General features: G+C 44.6%; 1 protein-coding gene across 1 annotated transcript; it reads left to right on the plus strand.

The window, feature by feature from the left end:
* Positions 1 to 2,172: 2,172 nt before the first annotated feature.
* LOC123576178 (proline-rich protein 23A-like) lies at positions 2,173 to 2,931 on the plus strand. The gene is given in 2 exon segments (XM_045437126.1): positions 2,173 to 2,352; positions 2,354 to 2,931. Coding segments are annotated over 2 exon segments (753 nt in total). The 3' UTR covers positions 2,927 to 2,931.
* Positions 2,932 to 22,641: the final 19,710 nt, after the last annotated feature.

Below are 22,641 nucleotides of genomic sequence, written 5' to 3' on the forward strand. Positions count from 1 at the left end.
TTTGCAGATGACAATATACCATATGGAAAACAAAACGCTAAAAACTCCACCAAAAAAACAAAAAAAAAAAACCTGTTAGAACTGACAAATGAGTTCTGTAAAGTTGCAGGATATAGGAATCTCATATTAGGTGTACATCTATACACTAATAACAAAGTAGCAGAAGAAGAAATTAAGAATTAAATACCTAAGGGTAAACTTAACCAAGCAGGTGAAAGACCTGTACCCTGAAAACTATAAGAAATTGATGAAAGAACTTGAAGATGACACAAATAAATGAAAAGATACAAATGAAAAGAACGAAGATACATTCCTCATGGATTAGACGAACTAACATTGCCAAAATATCCATTACTCAAAGAAATCTACAGATTCAATACAATGCCTATCAGAATGCCAATAGTATTTTTCACAGAACTAGAAAATTTCACAGAACTAAAATTTGTATGGAAGCTCACACACACACACACACACACACACACACACACACACAACCTGAATAGCCAAAGCAAATGTAAGAAAGAAAAACAAAGCTTAAGGAATCACAACCCCATGTTTCCAAATATACTACAAAGCTACAATAATCAAAACAGTATGGTACTAGCACAAAAAAGGACACATATATCAATAGAACAGAATTAAGAGCCCAGAAAGAAATCCACACTTACATGATAAATTAATCTATGATAAAGGATGAAAGAATATTCAATGGCAAAAAGACAGCCTCTTCAATAAACAGTGCTGGGTAAACTGGACAACTACATAAAAAAGAATGAATCTAAAGTATTTCCTTGTACCACACACAAAAATAAACTCAAAATGGATTAAAGACCTAAATGTAAGATCTGAAACAATAAAACTCCTAAAGGAAACATAGGCAGTAAACTCTTGAACATTGGCTTTAGCAGTACTATATACCAGCCATTCATGCCACATCTTCTGTGTAATGTGTGTTGATGTTTTTGCCACCTTTGATATTATTGAGTTTTGGGACTTTTTCTATTTAATGTGTTGAAATCATCTTTTTCCATTTTGTTTCCTTTGCCTGAGGAAACAGATCCAGAAAAAAATACTATTTCATTTTCTGAAATTCCTTCTTTCCTGTGAGTTTTACTAGTGAGGACTGAATAAACTAATTTTTTAAACAAGTATAATACAAGTCAGGTAGTAAGTTTGAATATATAAAGTTAACCTTTTGATATATTTTGCTACCGTTATTAATAATTACCACAGTCTGGCTTGCAACAACAACAACCACCAAAACTGCAGGTAGGAAAAACAAAACTGCAGTTAGTTTGCCTTGATCATTTTTTTTAAAGCTGTTTTTATCACAGAAAATTAGGATTTCTAATTTCTCTCCCGAATGAGAAGAATTTCAAGGACCATGTGAGTGGGGCAGGAAAACAGTGATCCATGAGGAAGTAAAGGCTTTTCATATCTCCTGTAAAATCTTAGAGGACATTAGACACAGACTACTTTTTTTTTTTTGTAAAGTTTATTTATTTATTTTGAAAGAGAGAACGTGCGAGTCAGGGGGTGGCAGAGAGAGAGAATTCCAAGCAGGCTCCTCAATGCCAGCACAGAGCCCCATGCGGGGCTCCAACCCAGGAACCACGAGGTCATGACCTGAACCTAAGTGGGAAGCTTAACAGGCTGAGCCACCCAGGCGCCCCAGGCAAGGACTACTTCTTAAAGTAAACAAGCAGTTTTTGATCCTGTGCTCTGGCTCTCCACCCCTCACCCCACCCCACCCCCCAAAAGAAAGGCGATAAAGGCCAGTGGAACCCACAGGCACATCCAAGGGGTATTCTCGCTACAGTTTCTTAAAAACCTCCCGCTACTGCACGTCACTAAATCTAATCCCCCGTTAGGCAGGAGGCGGGGCTTATATTGAAACCTCCTCTGCCGGTCACCTGACTTCTCCTATTAATAATTCAATGCTTACCCTGACGTGTGAGGGCCTACTCTGCGCCACCAGAACCTGGACTGAGGGTCTCCCGGGAGGCGCCCCCAGAACTCCCGGGCACTCACTCTGCGTCGCGCCGTGCCGCGCCCCGCCGCGCCTCGCCTCGCCGCCTCACCTGTCGTCGAGACCTGTCACTGCGTGCAGGACCCAGCCCCTCACGCCCTCCGCCAGGCCCCGGCAGCGCCACCCGCAGCGCCGTCCAGGTGATGGGCAGCCGGCCCCGCAGCCCCAGCGCCTACCCTGCGCCCTGTCCCGGACCGTCGACCGGAGGACCCGGCCCCGCCAAGCGCAGCCGAACCGAGGAGCTTGCTGGCCTGGAAGGCCTGGAGGGGCCCCCGGCCGCCGGCGCCCTCACCTCGGTGGTGGTCCTGGCCACTGGATGTGCCCCTGCAAGTGCCCCTGGACGACGTCGACCTGGTGCTGGAGCCCGAGCCCACGTCGGTCCTGCAAGTGTCTGTCGGAGAGCTCACCCTGCTGCTGGTCCCCGAGGCCCTCCTGCGCTCAGGAGGGCAGGGCCACTCGCTTGTCGGCCTGGAACCCGGCGCTTTTCTGGGCGCGCCCGGGCACGACGTCGCCGTCGAGCAAGGATTCTTCTGTGCATCTGTCCCACAGATGGCCCCCCAAGAAGAGGCCTACGAGGAAGACGCGGACCCCGCGTTCCTGCCCCCTCGGATGGACCCTGCAGCCGGCTCCGTCGCTGGGCTCCGCCCCTGCGCGGGAAGAGTGGCCAACCCCTACCCTGTGGGCCAGGTACCAGAGCCCCGGTCTTGGGCCCCCACTCCTAGTCCAGAGAGACGCTCTTCTTTCCGCTACTTCAACCTGGACGTCCACCTTCTGGAGCCCTTCCCCAACTCGCCACTCCAACCTCTACCTCCCTCTCCGAGTCCAGGCCCCCACGCGCGCCCCCAGCGCCCTCCGGGTCCTTCTCACAAGGCCCGAAGACGCCTGTTCCAGGAATGAACTGCTCCCACAATCTCTCACCACCCGGCTTCGGCACTAGTGATCCTCCACTACATGCTGTGAACACATACCACCACTCAGAGATGAAGCATCTGCATCGTAGACAATGGGCAGCTGCAGTTTTTGTTATGTTAGTTTTTGTCTCATTTTGTTTAGCTAAATGCCTTGATCGGTAGCAGGCATGGATGGGTGGGTGGATGGATGGATGGATGGATGGATGGATAGATAGATGGATAGATAGATAGATAGATAGATAGATAGAGTCTGGTAAGGACATTTAGCAGGGAGAGTAGACCACACATAATCAACGACGGATTTTCAGGTCCCTTGCTTGTGGTGCATGAGCTGTTTCTTCCACTTCTGTCATCTTCAGCCAACCCTATTCTTCTTGTTTCACCCCTACTCTTGCTTCAAAGTCATCTCATTTTTTTTTTCCAATTTATCCCCTTTTTTCATCACCTCCCAATGCATGTCTCCTTTCTCTCCACTTCAGGTTGTTTTTCCTTACCTTTGTAATTGTGAATTTACCTCTATGAATTCTCCAATGCCCTTGGAGGTGCTTCTGATCACCAGTTTTTGTTTGTTTGTTTGCTTGCTTGCTTTTAGCATGCTCAATATTTATTAAGAAGAGCTTTGTGAAAAAAAAGGCCAAGTAAACAGTAGGGAGACAAGGAGAAGTTAAAGTGCTGCAGATCCAGTGACAGCCTCAGCAACCTCTTTGGGAGCTCGAGAGTCAGAATGGCTGGTCAGCATTGTCCCAGGGAAGGCTGAAATAGCCCTCTTCCCTCATCAATCAGCCATTGGGTGTGAGAGACCAGGGAAGGACCATAGCCCAGGGCAAGGCCACTTTCTTCAGGTGAGACAGTTTCTAAAGGGCATGACAGCTGAAGGCTGTCCATAGCACTTCTTCTAGCACTTATGGAAAAATTTCTCATAAAGAGGATCTAGGTGGTGCATTGCCCTGCCCACTGCAACATCATAACATTGATTCCTTTTATCTTAATATTCGTCTATTCACCTCCACTTATTCTGATCTTTATGATTAGCAGGAAAGAAATTATAATTTTTTTCATATAGGTCTTGAATATTTGGATAAAACCTAATCACTAATTTTCTTTTTCTCTTCTTGCTTTCTAAACTTCTTTCCCTGGACCTGGTCAATCAAGATAAATGCATACTAAATGAATGAATGAATGAATGAATGGCACACAAATGTAATGCATTGGGCTTTGGGGAAGTATTTCTAAAATTAGAATAAAAAACGGTGAAAATAATGTTTTCTTAAAGTTTACTTATTTTGAGAGAGAGAGCACAATTAGGGGAGGGGCAGAGAGAAAGAGACAGAGAGAGAATCCCAAGCAGGCTCTACACTATCAGTGCAGAGCCTGATATAGGGCTCAAACTCACCAACTGTGAGATCATGACCTAAGCTGAAGTCAAATGTTTAACCAACTGAGCCACCGAGGCACCCCTGAAAATAATATTTAATGGAAGGAGGAAAGGAAAAGCCATGACATTGTTTCATTACAGAAGCAGACTGTACACTATTCTCCTGTATTCTCCTGTAGCTAAACAGTCAAATGGGTATTTCTTTGTTTTTAAGTTTTTATTTAAATTTCAGGGAACATACAGTGTAATATTTCTTATTTAAGTTTATTTATTTATTTTGAGAGAAAGAGAGAGAGAGCATGACTGGGAAGAAGGGGCAGAGGGAGAGAGAGAGATTCCCAAGCAGGTTGTGCACTTGTCAGCACAGAGCAGAGCCCAATGTATGACTCAAATTCACAAACCGAACCGGGAGATCATGACCTGAGCCAAAATCAAGAGTCAGATGCTTGACCGACTGAGCCCCCCAGGCACCCCAACACACAGTGTAATATTAGTTTCAAGTGTACAATATAGTGATTTAACACTTTGATACAACACCAGTGCTTATCACAAGTGCACTCCTTGATCCCCATCACCTATTTCACCCATCCCCCCCATCTCCACATATGAGTGAAATCATATGGTATTTGTCTTTCTCTGACTGACTTATTTAGCTTAGCCTAATACTTTCCAGCTCCATCCATGTCACTGCAAATGGCAAGATTTCACTCCTTTTTATGGTGAATAAATATATACATATATAATACATACATATACACGTACATATAGTGCACAAAATATGTGTTAAATTGGCCGTTCATGTTATCAGTAAGGCTCTGGTCAACAGTAGGCTATCAGTAGTTAATCAAAGTTACACACAGATTTTTTACTGTGTGGGGTCAGCACCCCTAATGCTCTCATTGTTCAAGGGTCACCTGTATATATATGGCTCATTTCTCCCAAAGATTTCCAGTTCCATCACATGGATATACCATATTTTATTCATTAATTTATTAATGGATATTTGTGTTTATAGTTTTTAATATTACAAACAATACTGTAGTAAACATCCTCACACTTGTCAGCACCTGAGGAAGAGTTTCTGTAGGAAATACACCTAGAAATTATATTTATGGGTAGTATGGCGTGTACATATACAGTTTTGTAAGATATAGCCAAATTGTTCTCTAGAGTGGTTGTAATAATTTAAACAGCTTCTAGCAGTCTTTCACCACACTGTATCACCAAACTTTAATGTTCATTTATTTTTGAGAGAGAAAGAGAGACAGAGTGCAAGTAAGGGAGGGGCAGAGAGAGAGGGAGACACAGAATCAGAAGCAGGCTCCAGGCTCTGAGCTGTCAGCTCAGAGCCTATCACAGGGCTCAAACTCATGACCCACAAGATCATGACCTTAGCTGAAGTCAGACGCTTAACCAACTGAGCCACCCAGGCGCCCCCTGTATCACCAAACTTTAAGTTGTTTGCCAATGGTACCTCATTTTTTAAAACTGCAATTCCCCAATTACTGGTAAGATGATGAAAATTTTCATGTGTAATTGGAATGATACTTTAAAAATAATTTCAGATATATTTTCATATACTGCAAATCTTACTCTCAGCTTCTCACTCATTAAATCTAATGTCTTTAATCTTTTCAGTGGATAAGACAAGTATACCCTAGATTAAAGCAGTTAGCTGTCAGTCCAGAGTTTCAAGCTGACTCTTTTTAGCCCATTACTAGGTAAATATGAGAATCAGTTTTCTCCAGGCAGAAAAATTGTTATCTTAATTTCCTAAGCAACCTTTAAATATCAACAGCCAATTTTGGAAATTGGAACATAGAGTTTTAATAGAAACCATTAAGCAGAGGAGACAGAGGAGTTCTAACTGGGCAAGAATGGAAAGAAAAAAAGGCCAGTCTTACCTAAGAGTAGTATGTGGAAAGGAAAAGAGGGACAGATTTAAGAGTGTAAGCGTTCATCACTCACATGTCTCATGACTTTCAGCTTCTATAAGTAAAAACTCTTCACAATGGTTTAGGAGAAGGCCAAGAAAAAGGAGGTTTTGGGGGTGCCTGGGTGACTCAATCAGTTAAGTATCTGACTCTTGACCTCAGTTTTGGTCATAATCTCACGGTTGGTGAGATTGAGCCTTGAGCCCCCACATCCAGCTCCATGCTGTCAGCTTGGAATTTCCTCTCTCTCTCTTTCTCTGCCCCTTCCCCCCTCAAAAACAAATAAATAAACATTAATAAAATAAAATTATATATGTGTGTGTCTGTGGATATATATATATATATACAAATGAATATATATATATTCATTTCAAGGTTGTGAGTTGTTCGAGTCCCATGTTGGGTGTAGAAATTACTTAAATGTAAAAAAATTAATAAATAAAATGAAAATTGAAAAATAAAAATATATATTAAAAATAGTTCTTTTGGAATACTAGAGTATTATTTAGTTTCTTCACTCTATTGCTGGATATGTTTTAGTTTGAAGGTACTGCATCCATTTGAACTTCTTGCTGAAAAAGAAAACAGAATCCTCAAATTCATCCTTTTAAAAAATGATCACATCTAACTTGGTTTACCTATGGTCAGAGTGAAGGAGCAGCGAGGATGGTGGGATTGGACAGGGGCAGAAGATGGAGATATTGTAGGACAGGATAATCATGCTATGGAGAAGGTGGGGGCCAGGGCTACAGTAGCACATTAGCCCATGTTAACAATGAGGAAACAAAATTGTGCTGGATGGGCAGTCCTGCTGGGGCTTTTAATTCTGACATTAGTCATAGGTACTCCGTCTCAAAAACTCTGCTTACCAAGAACCTATTGTATCAAGAAGTATTACAAAGCAGTAATCATCAAGACAGTATGGTACTGGCACAAAAACAGACACTCAGATCAATGGATCAGAATAGAGAACCCAGAAATGGACCCACAAACGTATGGGCAACTAATCTTTGACAAAGCAGGAAAGAATATCCAATGGAATAAAGACAGTGTCTTCAGCAAATGGTGCTGGGACAACTGGACAGCGGCATGCAGAAGAATGAAACTGGACCACTTTCTCACACCATACACAAAAATAAACTCAAAATGGATGAAAGACCTAAATGTGAGACAAGAAGCCATCAAAATCCTCAAGGAGAAAGCAGGCAAAAAAAACTCTTTGACCTCGGCCACAGCAACTTCTTACTCAACACATCTCTGGAGGCAGGAGAAACAAAAGCAAAAATAATCTATTAGAATCTCATCAAAATAAAAAGCTTCTACACAGCAAAGGAAACAGTCAACAAAACTAAAAAGCAACCAAAAGAATGGGAGAAGATATTTGCAAACAACATATCAGATAAAGGGTTAGTATCCAAAATCTATAAAGAACTTATCAAATTCAACACCCAAAAAACAAATAATCCAGTGAATAAATGGGCAAAAGACATGAATAGACACTTCTCCAAAGAAGACATCCAGATGGCTAGCAGACACATGAAAAATGTTCAACATCACTCATCATCAGGGAAATACAAATCAAAGCCACAATGAGATACCACCTCACACCTGTCAAATGGCTAACATTAACAACTCAGGCAACAAAAGATGTTGGTGAGGATAAGGAGAAAGAGGATTTCTTTTGAACTGCTGGTGGGAACGCAAACTGGTGCAGCCACTCTGGAAAACAGTATGGAGGTTCCTCAAAAAATTAAAAATAGAACTACCATACAACCCAGCAATTGCACTACTAGGTATTTATCTAAGGGATACAGGTGTGCTGTTTTGGAGGGGCACATGCACCCAGTGTTTATAGCAATGCTATTGACAATAGCCAAAGTATGAAAAGAGCCCAAGTGTCCATTGACAGATGAATGGATAAAGAAGATGTGGTATATGTATACAATGGAGTATTACTCAGCAATCAAAAAGAATGAAATTTTGCCATTTGCAACTACGTGGATGGAACTAGAGGGTATTGTGCTAAGTGAAATTAGTCAGGGAAATATAAATATCATATAACTTCACTAATATGAGGAATTTAAGATACAAAATGGATGAACATAAGTGAAAGGAAGCAAAAATAATATAAAAACAGGAGGGGGACAAAACATAAGAGATTCTTAAATATAGAGAACAAACAGATGGTTGCTGGAGGGATTGGGGGGTGGGCTAAATGGGTAAGGGACATATTGGACAAAGGGCTAGTATCCAAAATCTATAAAGAACTCACCAAACTCCACACCCGAAAAACAAATAATCCAGTGAAGAAATGGGCAGAAGACATGAATAGACACTTCTCTAAAGAAGACATCCAGATGGCCAACAGGCACATGAAAAGATGCTCAACGTCGCTCCTCATCAGGGAAATACAAATCAAAACCACACTCAGATATCACCTCACACCTGTCAGAGTGGCTAAAATGAACAAATCAGGAGACTATAGGTGCTGGAGAGGATGTGGGGAAACGGGAACCCTCTTGCACTGTTGGTGGGAATGCAAACTGGTGCAGTCATTCTGGAAAACAGTGTGGAGGTTCCTCAAAAAATTAAAAATAGATCTACCCTATGACCCAGCAATAGCACTGCTAGGAATTTACCCAAGAGATACGGGAGTGCTGATGCATAGGGGCACTTGTACCCCAATGTTTATAGCAGCACTGTCAACAATAGCCAAATTATGGGAAGAGCCTAAATGTCCATAAACTGACGAATGGATAAAGAAATTGTGGTTTATATACACAATGGAGTAGTACACGGCTATGAGAAAGAATGAAATATGGCCCTTTGTAGCGACGTGGATGGAACTGGAGAGTGTTATGCTAAGTGAAACAAGTCATACAGAGAAAGACAGATACCATATGTTTTCACTCTAATGTGGATCCTAAGTAACTTAACAGAAGACCATGGGGGAGGGGAAGGGGAAAAAAAAAGTTAGAGAGTGAGGGAGGCAAACCATAAGAGACTCTTAAAGTCTGAGAATAAACTGAGGGTTGATGGGGGGTGGGAGGGAGGGGAAAGTGGGTGATGGGCATTAAGGAGGGTACCTGTTGGGATGAGCACTGGGTGTTGTATGGAAACCAATTTGACAATAAATTTCATATTAAAAAAATAAAACAAATAAACAAAAGTTAATTTTTTAAGAAAAAGAACCTATTGTACTTTCTTTGGACAAAGAATGCTTTCTGGGCATGACAATCACACACATGCACACACACACACAGACAACGTTGTTAAAATACTATATTTTTATAAGAACTAAAGAATCAATTTTATGGCTTTCTTCAAATTAGCATAGTTCTTAAAATCTCATTTTCAAATGTCTGACGAAAAAGCATACAATAATGTTGAAAAGAATATAACTCTTTTAAATATTTTTTTCCCTTCACCTCACTCACTTTTATTTTTCTTTAAAGATAATCTGCTTCATGAAGGAAGAACCATAGGTTCTTTTGACCTGATGAAATGCAAGATAATGGGGGGAATAGGGATGTATAGCAAGGCTTCTATCTAAAAATTTATTTAATTGAAAAAGTATTCCAAATGATATTCCTATCAAACAAATAGTCTCAGAAAGATTTGAACATAAGCTTTAAAAAAAGTGCACTGTTTTGGTGAGGGGTATGAGAAGCAAACTCTATTTTGTGGGAAAAAAATAAGAAAGAAAGAAAGAAAGAAAGAAAGAAAGAAAGAAAGAAAGAAAGAAAGAAAGAAAGAAAGAAAGAAAGAGGAAGAAAAAGAAAATAAAAGAAGGAAGGAAGGAAGGAAGGAAGGAAGGAAGGAAGGAAGGAAGGAAGGAAGGAAGGGAAGGCAACTTTAGAGAATTAGAGTCAGCCAAGGCAGAAATAAAAGGGTGAATTAGATTTCAATACAGCTATCATTTTTTAAATGTATATTGGACCATCTCACTCTTCAGCTTACAATAATGGTTCCTCAGTGTTTTTAGAATAAAAATCTAATTTCTTACCAAAAAGAAAAGAAAGGAAGAAAAGATGAGTCCACAGACTTCTAGTCCAAGCTGCTCTATAACAGATTTATTGTCACTCAAACTGTCTGTGTCTCAGTTTTCTTTGCCCTAATGAGATATTATAGTGTGTTTCTCTGGAGGGATCCATCAGCTGGTGTGTGTGCCTAGAGAAATCCACGCAAGGAATCATTTGCCCCCTGCTCCGCAGAGACTTAACATGAACTCTGGCTCTAATATGAACTCTGTTCTGAGCTGGGTTCCTTTTAAATCCACTCATCAAGCTGAGGCTGTCACAGGCTTAAAGCCCCAAGCTAAGCCTGCACGGAGACCCCTGAAAACACAGGCAAGAATAAACAACTGAACCAACAGTCCCTGTCATGCTCATTAGTAGCGGCCTTTGGACATTTCCCACAGGTTTCTTCCTTTTCCTGTCAGATTGGCAAAGGGTCCAGGACATTGTTGCTTATTATCCTGTGGCCCTCTAATTTCAGTCCCATCCTCCACCAACCTGTCCGTCAAACTCAGGTAGGCAAGAGAGACTCACTTTCCCAGAGGCCTTGTCAGAGGCCTGGCCTCCCTTCCTCTCCCTCCCCTCCCCTCCCCCACAGACCTCTGGACACAGCATTCCAGAAGCTTCCATGCCTTCCCTGACCACTGACCATGACTATCTGGGGCAAGTCTGAACAGGGAACTGAAATAATAGCAGCTGATGTTGGGCATGTGCTATGTACGGACATTTCTCAAACATGATTTCATTCAAGCTGCTACTAGCCCTATTGTTATCCTCATTTTACAGATAAGAAAACTGGGGCTCATAGGATATTAAAATGGGGTGCCTCAAGTCTCACAGCTTTTACCAGTGAAGCTTCCCTCTTTCAGGAGAGATCTAGAAGGACAGCAGCCCAGAGGGCCCTCCCTGGATAGTCTCATGAGGCTCCCCTGTTCAAAAGCAGGAAAGCACTGAGACTTCTAAAAGTCCCTCCCTGGGAGAATCAGGCAATGATGAAGGGGAAGAGCCGGGTAGCACTCAGAGGAGAGAACTGCTGTAAGCTTTAAAGAAAGCCTTCACATTTGGGAAGCTGTGGAACGATACAAGTTACTAGTCATCTTGTTTCCTTGAGTGGCCTGACTGTGCAAATCCCTCCTGGTCTTGGGACTTCATTATCCCCAACTCTCAAAGAGGCAGGCATCAGGCTAGATTCCTTCAGGCAAAAGCCAGGAAACATCCATGACGGGCCAGAGTAGAGGGTGAAAAAAGTACTGGAAAGAGGAAAAGAGGTAGAATATGGGAAAGAAGGCCAATCTCACCTGGCCAATGCCCACTCAGCCTGCCTCTCATAGGAAGCCTTCCCTGAACCTCACCCCTGTGGCCCTTTTCTGGGCTCCGCTCTAGCTTTCAGCCGGAGCCCAGCACAAGGCCTGTTCCTGGTGGAGGGAATGTTGGCGAAGTGAAGAAGCAAACTTCAAGGGAGAGGATACATGAACAAAATGAGCGGCCTCCCCTGTGGGGCCAGCAGGTGCTGGGAAAGCCCCGTGGAATCAAGCTGACTCGGCATGTGGATCAATGATGTGTGAGTATATAAAAGAGTGAGTTGGTGAAAGAAGGACCAAGGCTGGGCAGCTGCCTCCCCAGAAGAGCTTGGGAAGGGACACACCACCTGGCTGGTTCTGGGGGCAGATTCCAGAGTCTGGGGCCCAGAGGCAGGTCCAGAAATGAAGTTCTGCAGCTATGCTAAGTTCCCCAGAGGCCTGAGTCAGGAGCTAAGGTTTCGAGGGACACATGAAGAAGCCAGAAAGCCAGAGCAAGTGGGAAGACACCCCTTGATGCCCCAACTCTGCACCTTACTAATTCTTGCTCATCCTCCCACAGTCAGCTAACTGCTTCTGACGGCCTGTGCTAACATCCTTCCCCCATTATGAACTGCCAAATCCCAGCGTGGCCCCTCCCTCTCCTTCCATCAGAATTTTCATTAAACGTTCAGCATCTGATTGCTTTCCCCATAGGGTCTATTCACTCTATGAGGGCAGGGACAGTGCCCTGTCCCACTGAATGTCCACCCCCAGCCTTGGGCCTGGCACATGGTAGGCACTCGGGAAGTACTTGTCGAATGCAAAAACAAGTGAAAGAAGGCAGAGGAGGTCCTCTCAGGGCCCTGATAGGAGGAGGCCTGCAGAAGACGGATGGGGGGCGGCGGGGGGGGGGGGGGGTGGCACCCCTGCCACCGGTCAGGCAGTTTGCCCCCAGAAGCACAGAGGAAGAAACCAGGCTGACAGCCGCTCAGCCACTCGGCATGCTCCAAGCAGCTTGTCAGGGATTCTTTGACCTGGCTTGAGCGCAGAGCTGGGAAACTATTTTAACCAACTTGCCTTGCTGGGGCCTGACATCATGCCGCCCATTTTCCCGCCTTCTACTGTGGTTTGGTGATTAGGGAGTTGCCTGTGGCTCATTCTCCATCACACAAGCCCAAATGAGCCCAGCGTTCTTCCTCCAATTCGCACATGGAACCAAAACATCCTGGCCCTGGTTTTACTTTCCTTCATAAGCCCTTGCGCTGCCCTGACTGAGGGTCCTTCTGAAATCCTAGAGGTTTGTTCCCAAGCGGTATATTCCATACACAGCTTGAAGTGGGATTACAGTAGAGATAAATAAAAGATTAGTTTCCGAGTTTCGGGACTAAATAAAGGATCAGATTCTTGGTGATTGGGAGATAAAAGGAATTTTTGGGTTTGTTCATGGATGAACCGATTCAGAAGCAGTTTGGGGCAGTGGGTGGGACCAGGAGCTCAGTTTTCCCTGGGGTCTTTTTGTGGGTCTCCCGTACTACCCTCCCTGGCCATCTGTTTTCACTTCTGGGACAGGCTGAGCAAGCTAGGACAATAGGGAACCCAAGCAAGGAGGCTGGATGGAGACTCTGACCGGGCCAGGTATTGAATCCAGAATGGCTGAGCATAACTGGTTCTTACCCTGGATTCGGAGGGTCTTCCGGGTCCCACCAGGATGTAAGGTCCAGATAACAAACACTGTGCTTCTCTAGAAGCTTTTGGCATGACAATTATAACTCTCCAGGACATCACTAACAACCTAGGCTTCAGTAAAAGCAGCCTCCTGGCATTGGAGATATTCTTATGTTTCACACACGTTTAGCATCATTGTCTGTCTTACTCGTCCCTAAGGCCTGGCAGATTTGGTGCAGCAAGATAGAAGGGAGACGAGAGAAGAGGCCCTGAAGCAGAGACAGTTGAATATCAGAATGGGGAGGGGGCACCATAAAAAAACAAGGAGAAAAAGAACTCAAGAAGTACTTGCTGTGGACCTTCAAAGGCCTGACAATCACCAGCTGGTGTTTTGCATTCTGAGCCCAGCAAACCAGGGAAAAATTAGGCTGTGCCCATCTAGTTTATTTATAAAAGCAAAGAGTCCAGGATGGCTTCCATGTTTCCATAGCCCCAGGTGACTAATGGTACAAAGACCTTCTCTTTTAAAGTATAAGAGTTCAGGGGCACCTGGGTGTCTCAGTCGGTTAAGCAGCAGACTTCCACTCAGGTCATGATCTCACTCTGAGTTTGGGCCCTGCGTTGGGCTCTGTGCTGACAGCTCAGAGCCTGGAGCCTGCTTTGGATTCTGTGTCTCCCTCTCTCTCTCTCTCTGCCCCTCCCCCACTCACACTCTGTCTCTCTCTGTCTCTCTCTCTCTCTCAAAAATAAACAAACAGGGGCACCTGGGTGGCTCAGTCAGTTAAGTGTCCAACTTCAGCTCAGGTCACGATCTCACAGTCCATGAGTTCGAGCCCCGCGTCGGGCTCTGGGCTGATGGCTCAGAGCCTGGAGCCTGCTTCCGATTCTGTGTCTCCCTCTCTCTCTGCCCCTCCCCCGTTCATGCTCTGTCTCTCTCTGTCTCAAAAATAAATAAAACGTTAAAAAAAATTTTTAAAAATTAACAAACAAATAAATAAATAAAGTATAAGAGTTCAGCTAACTGAGAAGTTAATGTCTGCCAGACATCCCATTGGTTGGAGAATCCCAATTCCCTATTGGTTTGGAATAATTAAGGGGTTGCTCTGGTTGGATTTATATTAAATAGTATTGTATCAGTAGTTGCAGTAGTAGTGAAGAAAAATGGGCATCATTTTATGAGAATTTACTAGGCACCGTTGCAAGCCCATTTCACATATTAACTTGTTTAATCCTTATAAGAAGCCCATGTAGTTAACAGAACTTGTTAGCTGTGGGGAAAAGGCTCTAGGAGGAAAAGGAAAGAATCATAATTTTTTAATTGAATTTATTTTGAATTTTTAACAAGAGCTCAAAATCCAACTATCTCTTAATAATTCATGAATTCAGTCTGAATGATGATGATGACAACAATGATGAATAGGACTGTGAAATCCTAAATCCAAAAATATCATCCAAAAATATGTCTTCATCAGTCATCTACTTGCAAGTTGCATTACCACCCTGAAACCTAAGGATGAAATATTTGCATGAATGTTTACAAAGATCTCTAAGTTTAGCAACATGCAGGAAAAAAAAATCCCAAATATTTAACTGTTTTTCACTTTCCACTCAGTTGTTTGGGAAACTAGTAGGCAGCCAACACCAGGTCTCTCTCTCTCTCTCTCTCTCTCTCTCTCTCTCTCTCTCACACACACACACACACACACACACACACACATCACCACCATCACCTCAACCAGAGTACCCTGGCTGAGTCCCAGCCAACCTGCCCTTCCTGGAGGATCCTGATCTGAGGCTATGGATGGCGTTGGGGAGAGCAACATATGATCCACACAGAATAATTGGTGATGGATAGCACTGGCAGCCTAGATCCCCACCACTCCCCTTTTACTTGAGATAAAAGGGAAACTGCCCCTGACCAGGCTGCTTTCTCTGTGGGCTTCCCAGGTCAGGGCACAGAAACCTAAGAGCATCAGTCAGCTGAGCATCGAGCCTCTGTGGCAGCCATGATGGGTGGACGGAACTGTCCTTGCAGGTGACTCCCTAACAGATGCTGGAGCTCTGGGACCTCCAAGGTGGAACTCACCTCCCAGAGAACAACTGGAAGCAAACCAAGGCCTCTCTCTGTTTTTTTAATTTCCACTCCGAGCCTCCCAACTCCAGAGCTATATTTCTCACTGAGTGGGCACCAGACCACCTGCAGCAGAGTTCCCAGGACATCTTGTTAAACCTGTGGATTCCTGTGTCCCACCGCAGGCATCCTGGAACAGTTTCCTGTGGTAGGGCCCAGGAATCTGCATGTTGAAAGGGCTACCTGATCAGCCTCATGCTCCACAAGACTGAGAGTTGCTTCTCTAGAAATGTATTTCACCAGGGTGTAGTTTCTTTCATTTCTATATGTTTCATATTTTAGCGTGTTTCTATTCAACAAAAATTCATGGAAAGCCTGCTCCTGACAGAACTCTGTTCCAGGCACAGGGGGCACAGTGCTGACAGAGATCCAGGGCCTTCTTTCAGGGAGGTTACAGTGATTTCAAACTCATAACAAAGCCAACAGCCAGAGCATATGGTAGGACTTTCTTTTTACAAATTAGAAAGCAGGGTTTAGAGGGTATAAGCAACGTGCCAAGGTCACACAGCTGCTAGGCAATGTGGCCAAAGCTAGATTCCACTCTCCTCATTTCAGGTGCATGCTCTCTTGCATAGCCCCTCACACAGTGTTAAAGACTCAGGTGGCATCATCAGAACCAGAAGGACCCTTAGCAGATGACGAATTGTTCGGGAATATCAAGAGGCTGTAATTATAATTTTGAATCTAACTGTGCCTCTACTGGGGGGGGGGGGGAGGCTCTGCAGCCACATCCAGGATCACTGACAAAGATGCTTCAATTGTTTAATCATATGTACCGTGGGTGCAGAACTAGGGAGTAACTAACTGCACATGGACTGCACAGGCACATCACCCCTACATTTCATTGATAGGGAAACTGAGGCCCAGAGACACAAAAGTTGTCCAAGTCTCAGATCAGGGGCTGAACTAAGAAGCCAGGTCTCCAAAGTTCTAGCCAAAGGCTCTTCGCGCTATCCAGTGCTGCCTTTCCCACGCAGCCAAGACAATTAAACTGAGAAATGGATCAGTAAGGAATCAAAGACTTTCCGGTGTTGGTGAAAAGAGTCCTGAGCAGCCCAGGGGAGGCAGAGGAGGTGAAAATGGTAAGAGGACTGGCTAGGGAGATGTCCCTCCCATTTCTCCCTGTCCAGGGGCAGAAGGAAGAAACCCACATTACTGAGCTCTCACCTGTGCCAGGCACCATGCTAACTATATCACTTATCCCATATTAATCCTTGCAATTAACCTATGAGGAAGCTCCATTTTGCAGAGGAAGAGACAGGCAGAGGCTAAGTGACTAAGCCAAGTTCACATTACCCAAATGGCTGAGCCAGGACAGGCTCCCAGGTCTTTGTGGCTCTATAGCCGCCCCCCCCCCCCCGACAACTGCACAGGGGGGTTTAGAGTATATGCTTTGGGGTCAGAAAGAGCTTCTCTTGGGGCACATGGGTGGCTCAGTTGGGTGCGCATCCAACTCTTGATTTCGGCTCATACCATGACCCCAGAGTTATGGGATTGCGCCCAGTGTCAGGCTCCACACTGAGCATGGAGCCAGCTTAAGATTCTCTCTTTCTCCCTCTACCTCTCTCCCCTACTTGCATGTTCCCTCTCTCTAAAGTAAAAATTTAAAAAAAAAGAAAGTCTTTTGAGTCCCAACTCTACCACACACTAGCTCTGTAACTTTTGGCAAGTGCCTTAACCTCTCCATGCCTTGATTTCTTCATCTATAAAATGGGGAGATAGCAGGGCGTAGCTCAGAGGATTGTTGTTAGTATCAAATGAAATAACATATGGGAAGTGCTAAGCCAGATTTCGCACATAGTAAATGCTCAATAAATGGTAGCTCTTACCATTATTGCCCTGGCACCACACTGCCCTGGATGTATATTACCTAGACACCTGCCACTCAGTGCTGGTCTGGATGTTCCACTTGAAGAAGATCCCCTTCTCAGATCATCTTGTTTGTTTCACTTTTTCCTACAGCTGGAGTTAGGACCTGAGAGTTCCATTTGCAAATGTATGCAAGAACTATATAAATCACAGGGGAGTGTGTCTTTGGAGAAGTTAGCAAACCCAGTACCCAAAGGCAGACTCACCTCAGAGCAGCTGCCACAAGATGGCAGCCTAAGAAGTAGCCATAAGTTAGAAGAACTCCTCTAAGCCACTCCATACCCCACACCGTAGGCTCTCTGTCAGACGGGGTCTCTCTCAGCCTTGTTCACACCAGTGCCTGGAGGCCCTGGTTATGCACAGAACCTCTTTAAAGCTCTTGCTGAGGCAATTACTGCTTTCCTGACCTTCATTAGGGGTTGTTAGCATATCAAAGCAAGGTAGTTGGAGTTTTAACCTAAGAAAGTGAGGCATTGTGCTTTTATTTACTCTTTGGTGCCCAAGAACAATTGATGAGTTTCTTTTAAATGCTTCTTTGATGGATTAAGTGTCCCCAAAATATATGCTTAAATAAAAAGAGTTAGTGAAAAGAACAAATAAAATTAACTGTGTCTGTGACACATGCAAATAAGGAAGCTGCTTGCTAGGGACACTGCAATCTGTTTTACGTCTTCTGATGACATTTAATCTGCAAAAGAAACAGTTTCTAAATCCAGGCCTTGGCAGTAAAAGGCAGTAGTCTCTATTTTCTATTTTTGGAAATCAGATCTAAAGGAGTAGTGAACTTAGAAGGCCTGAGACTCCACCTCCAATGGGTTCCAGCATGTGCCAGCATCTCCTCTGACCTCCTGATCCAAGAAGGGGCCTCTCTACCCTTATTCATTCTACGAACTGACATTTATTGTGCTTTATATGCATTATCTCATTGAATGCTCCTCAAAAAACCTTATGCAAGTAGCATAACTACTATTATGGTCTCCATCTTTAGGTTGAGAAAACTGGGGCTCAGTGATGTTAAATAACTTGCCCAAAGCTCTCAGCCAGGAAGTGGCAGGTCCAGGAGGCAGACTTCATCTCTGACTCTAGTACTTAATTTCTGACAATTTCATGGCTATATCTCTCCCACCACCCAAGGACATCCTAAGCACCATAAATGTTCAGACAGTGAGGGTGGGGAGTGGAAAGACCATGGTCACTGCCCTTACGGGCTTTTCCATCTACTGGGGGCAAGAATAACAGTCAAAGTTGACACCATGAAGCTGGGACATTTTTTTTTTTTTTTGAAGAATCTAAAATGAGGAGGTTCTGAAAGAGGAGCTTGCACCAAGACCCCAAGGCCTGGAGCTACTTCCCATGGCCCACTTCTGCCAGAATCCCGGAGACGTGCTATTTTGACTGGTGCTTCACTATACCAGACAGTGGGGGAGAGCTGGGCCATGTTCTGATGACAGAGCCAGCATGGTGTAACCTTAACTTGACCTTGATGTCTACCCACAGATGTCCTGGTCCAGAGGTAACATAATCTGTCACCTCAGGCAGGAACCAATATTAAGAATGGGGTTGGAATCATTGTGTTTCCCCCTGTGAACTGCCGTGACTAAGAGAAGCACTTTCAAAGGGCAACTGATAAAATTGCTGTTTTGACCCTCCTTTTAGCTGAAAACCAGACACCGTCAAAATAGCTTTTCTTTTTATTAGCTACATTATTGGAGAAATAGTGAGGGATAGATTTCATAATTGATTCTCCAAATAAAGATAATGTCTGTGGAGTAAGCAGGCCAGAGCTAACCAAGGATGGATACAAGTGTGTGTGTGTTCACCTGCCCTGTGGTGTGGCTATGGCTCATCTCAGAGCACGTGGTCCCCTCAGACTCTCTGTGAAGCCTCCATAGACAAGACCTCTTTGCCCCTAGACTTCATGGAATGCAGCGTCATCCAAACATATGAACCCTGCTTTCAGCCTGAAAAGCAGCAAGTTCTAATGAAACAGCCATTATAAAGTGACAGCCCCCAGAATGAGTTCAAAGTTCAAAATAAAGTTATTCACTCACTTGGGTATTCAACAAATGTTTATTGAGGACCAGGTAAGGTGCTAGGTCCTGGGGATACAAAAGTCATAAAAAAAAAAAAAAAAAAAAAAAAAAAAAAAAAAAAAAAAAAGCTAGTCCCTGCCCTTACACAGGGTATAAGCTAGTGGAGGAGGCAGACATAAATAATCATTTAAGCAAGAATAAATTACCAAAAGAAAAAGAATTAAATTACCAAAGAGGATGGTGGCTTGGCTAAAGGGGTGGGAACAGAGATGGAGAGAAGACAGGACGTACAGGTACTTTGAAAGTTGGAGGGAGAACACTGGTGAGACACATGGGTGGGGAATGAGGGAACAGTACAGCATGACGCTGGTGCCATTCACTGGGCTTGGAACCCTGAATAAGAACCAGGCTGGGAGCACAGGTGGTTATGAGTTTCGTCTTGGGCATGTAAAATCCTGGGTGCCTTAAAATCATCTAAAAGAGATGTCTTACTGCATTATAGGTTTGAAGGTCCAAGGAACACTCTGGTCTGAAAATAGACATTTGGGAGTCAGATGACCAGGCCCTTGGGCCTGGAAGAGGCTGACTGGGAGGAAAGGATGAACTATTGAAAGAACTGGATGCAGAAGTAGGTCTCGGGAATGGGGCGCCTGGGTGGCGCAGTCGGTTAAGCGTCCGACTTCAGCCAGGTCACGATCTCACGGTCCGTGAGTTCGAGCCCCGTGTCGGGCTCTGGGCTGATGGCTCAGAGCCTGGAGCCTGTTTCCGATTCTGTGTCTCCCTCTCTCTCTGCCCCTCCCCCACTCATGCTCTGTCTCTCTCTGTCCCAAAAATAAATAAACGTTGAAAAAAAAATAAAAAAAAAAATATTAAAAAAAAAAAAAGAAGTAGGTCTCGGGGAGTTCTACCACTGAGCAACCCTTGGGATCTCCCCAGTAACAAGAGATTCCTATCATTTTGCCACCCCTTCAGCGGTGTGATTTCCAGCTCTGCCATTTTCCCCGTGTGCACCCTGAGTCCAGTTACTTAACCTTTCTGAGCCTCCGTACCCACACTGCATTCATTCTTTGTCAGCCTTTGATCCCTCCCCTTTACTACCTCCCTCCCATGCCCCATCCCTGCCTCAAAGCCTCCTCTACTCCCAGCTCCCAGCCCCAGCCCCTCAGTGGAAGGGAACAAGGGCTTCAAACCCTGCTATGGCCCTTCAGAGAGGTTCTCAGGCCTGGATGCTCTCTGGAATCACCAGGGAGCTTAACAGGATACTGATGTCTGGCCCCACCCACAGACACTGATGTAATTGGTCTGGGTGGCCTCATGCAGTATGGATTTTTCAAAGCTCCCCGGGTGATGTTAATGTGCAGCCGGGGGGAGGGGGGGGGGTGAGAATCACTAGTTTAGAACCAGAAAGCTAGGGTTGCCGAAACCGGTGAAATCATTCCCTGGCCTTGTACACGACACCATGGCAGTAAGGGTTTCTCAAGCACTGCACTTGGCAGCTCTGGTTGGATTCCTGTGTTTCAAGACAACGATTATCTGTGGCAGGAGAAAGACACTCCTTTGTCTCAGAATCTGGGATCTATAACCCTTAGAGGCTGAGAATCCGAATTAGGAATCAAACAGCCTAGGTCCCTCTCTTATATAGGCTGTTCAGGCTGCTATCACCAAATACCATAAACTGGGTACCTTATAAACAACAAACATTTCTCACAGTTCTGGAGACTAGAAAGTCCAAGATCAAGATGTCAGCAAATCTGGTGTCTGGTGTAAGCCCTCTTCCTGATTCGTAACCTTTCCTTCTTACTATGTCCTCATGTGGTAAAGGGGCAAGGGGTCGTTCTGCCCCATGACCCAATCATGTCCCAAAAGCCCCACCTTCTCACGCCATCACACTGGGCATTAGGTTTTCAACATATGAATCGGGAGGGGACACAAACATTCATCTGTATCTGTAGCATAGACCTTGGGATTTGGGCAATCACTGAAGCTTTCTGAGCCTCATTCCTCCCCTGTGAGAAAGAAAAACAACAACAACCATACAGCAACCTGCAATGTGCTCTTGTCATAGAAGGGACTTACTATAATCTCCATACATAGTACACACTCATAGAAAGCTCTCAATAAATCATTACAGGTATAATTTTATCAATAGCAAAGTTCTTCCTACCTTCCACGACTCCTCTTCTTCCTCCCCTTCTTTGTTCTCTGGATACCCCCTGGTTTCTCCAAAATGTTGAACAGTGCTAGGACCATAGGGCCCAAGAAATAAAAATAACAATAGCTACCACTTATTAGGTACCAACTACATGTCTGACTCTTCGCTAATGGTTTAGACTTTAGCACAGATGCTCACATAAACAGCATGAAGCAACTACTATGATCCCCTCTTATCACTAGGTTCTGGGAGTTTAGGCAATGCAGTTGACCAAGTGACACAAGTAGGTGATGGCAGTGCAGACCTAATCTGACTCTAGAGACAGAGTTCTCCCCTCTTTTTTTCAATAATTTTTTTGAGTCTACTTATTTATTTTGAGAGAGAGACACAGTGCATGAGTGGGGGAGGGGCAGAGAGAGAGGGAGAGAGGGAGAATCCCAAGCAGGCTCTGGGCTGTCAGCGCAGAGCCAGACGTGGGGCTTGAACTCATGAACCCCAAACCGTGAGATCATGACCTGAGCCAAAATCAAGAATCAGACACTCAACCGACTGAGCCACCCAGGCGCCCCCCCCCCATCTCCTATACTACAACTGCAATAGACTATGATTCACAACTTGCTTATTTGTCCATGTGTCTATTCAGATCATTGTAAAATTATAGAATTTTAGCTTACATACCAGGAGGGGCGTTGTTAAACTGTGCTCCCCAGGGCCCAGGTTTCTGTGGGGTACCCTGCCATGCTGTGGGAAAACCGGCTCTGAGACCTGCAGCCCCTACTTTAGTGAAAGCAACCCCACTCCCATCTTTCGGGGAAATCAACAATTTTGCAAGATGAGGAAATTTCCGGTTACCTGGAGGCAGAGGTCTCCTCTCTTTCCAGAATGCAAAAGGCACATACATGACTTTCCTAGTCCAGAGCCCACGCCACTGTACCAAGCCGCCATTCTTGCAACCGCAGGGGCCCTTCCTCTGCCTGGTGGGCTGCCATTAGGACAGGTCGGGGAGTGCCCACCCCACAGGCCAAGAGGCCTCACTGCCCTGTGTGTATTCGGTGCCCGGGTCATTCCTATCAACCCCGCCGGCTGTGGTGTCAAAAAGTGCAGACCTGCACTGAGAGCCGGGTCACCGTGAGCTGCAGGGCTGTCCACTGGAGCCCCCTGTTTATTTTCGTTCCTGGACATAGTGGTGACTTGGTGTTTGAAAAGCTCCAATGAGGTTGGAATGAGAGTCTGCAGGAGGATGGAC

The sequence above is a fragment of the Leopardus geoffroyi genome, chromosome C2 (genome assembly GCF_018350155.1).
Source record: "Leopardus geoffroyi isolate Oge1 chromosome C2, O.geoffroyi_Oge1_pat1.0, whole genome shotgun sequence".
Taxonomy (NCBI): domain Eukaryota; kingdom Metazoa; phylum Chordata; class Mammalia; order Carnivora; family Felidae; genus Leopardus; species Leopardus geoffroyi.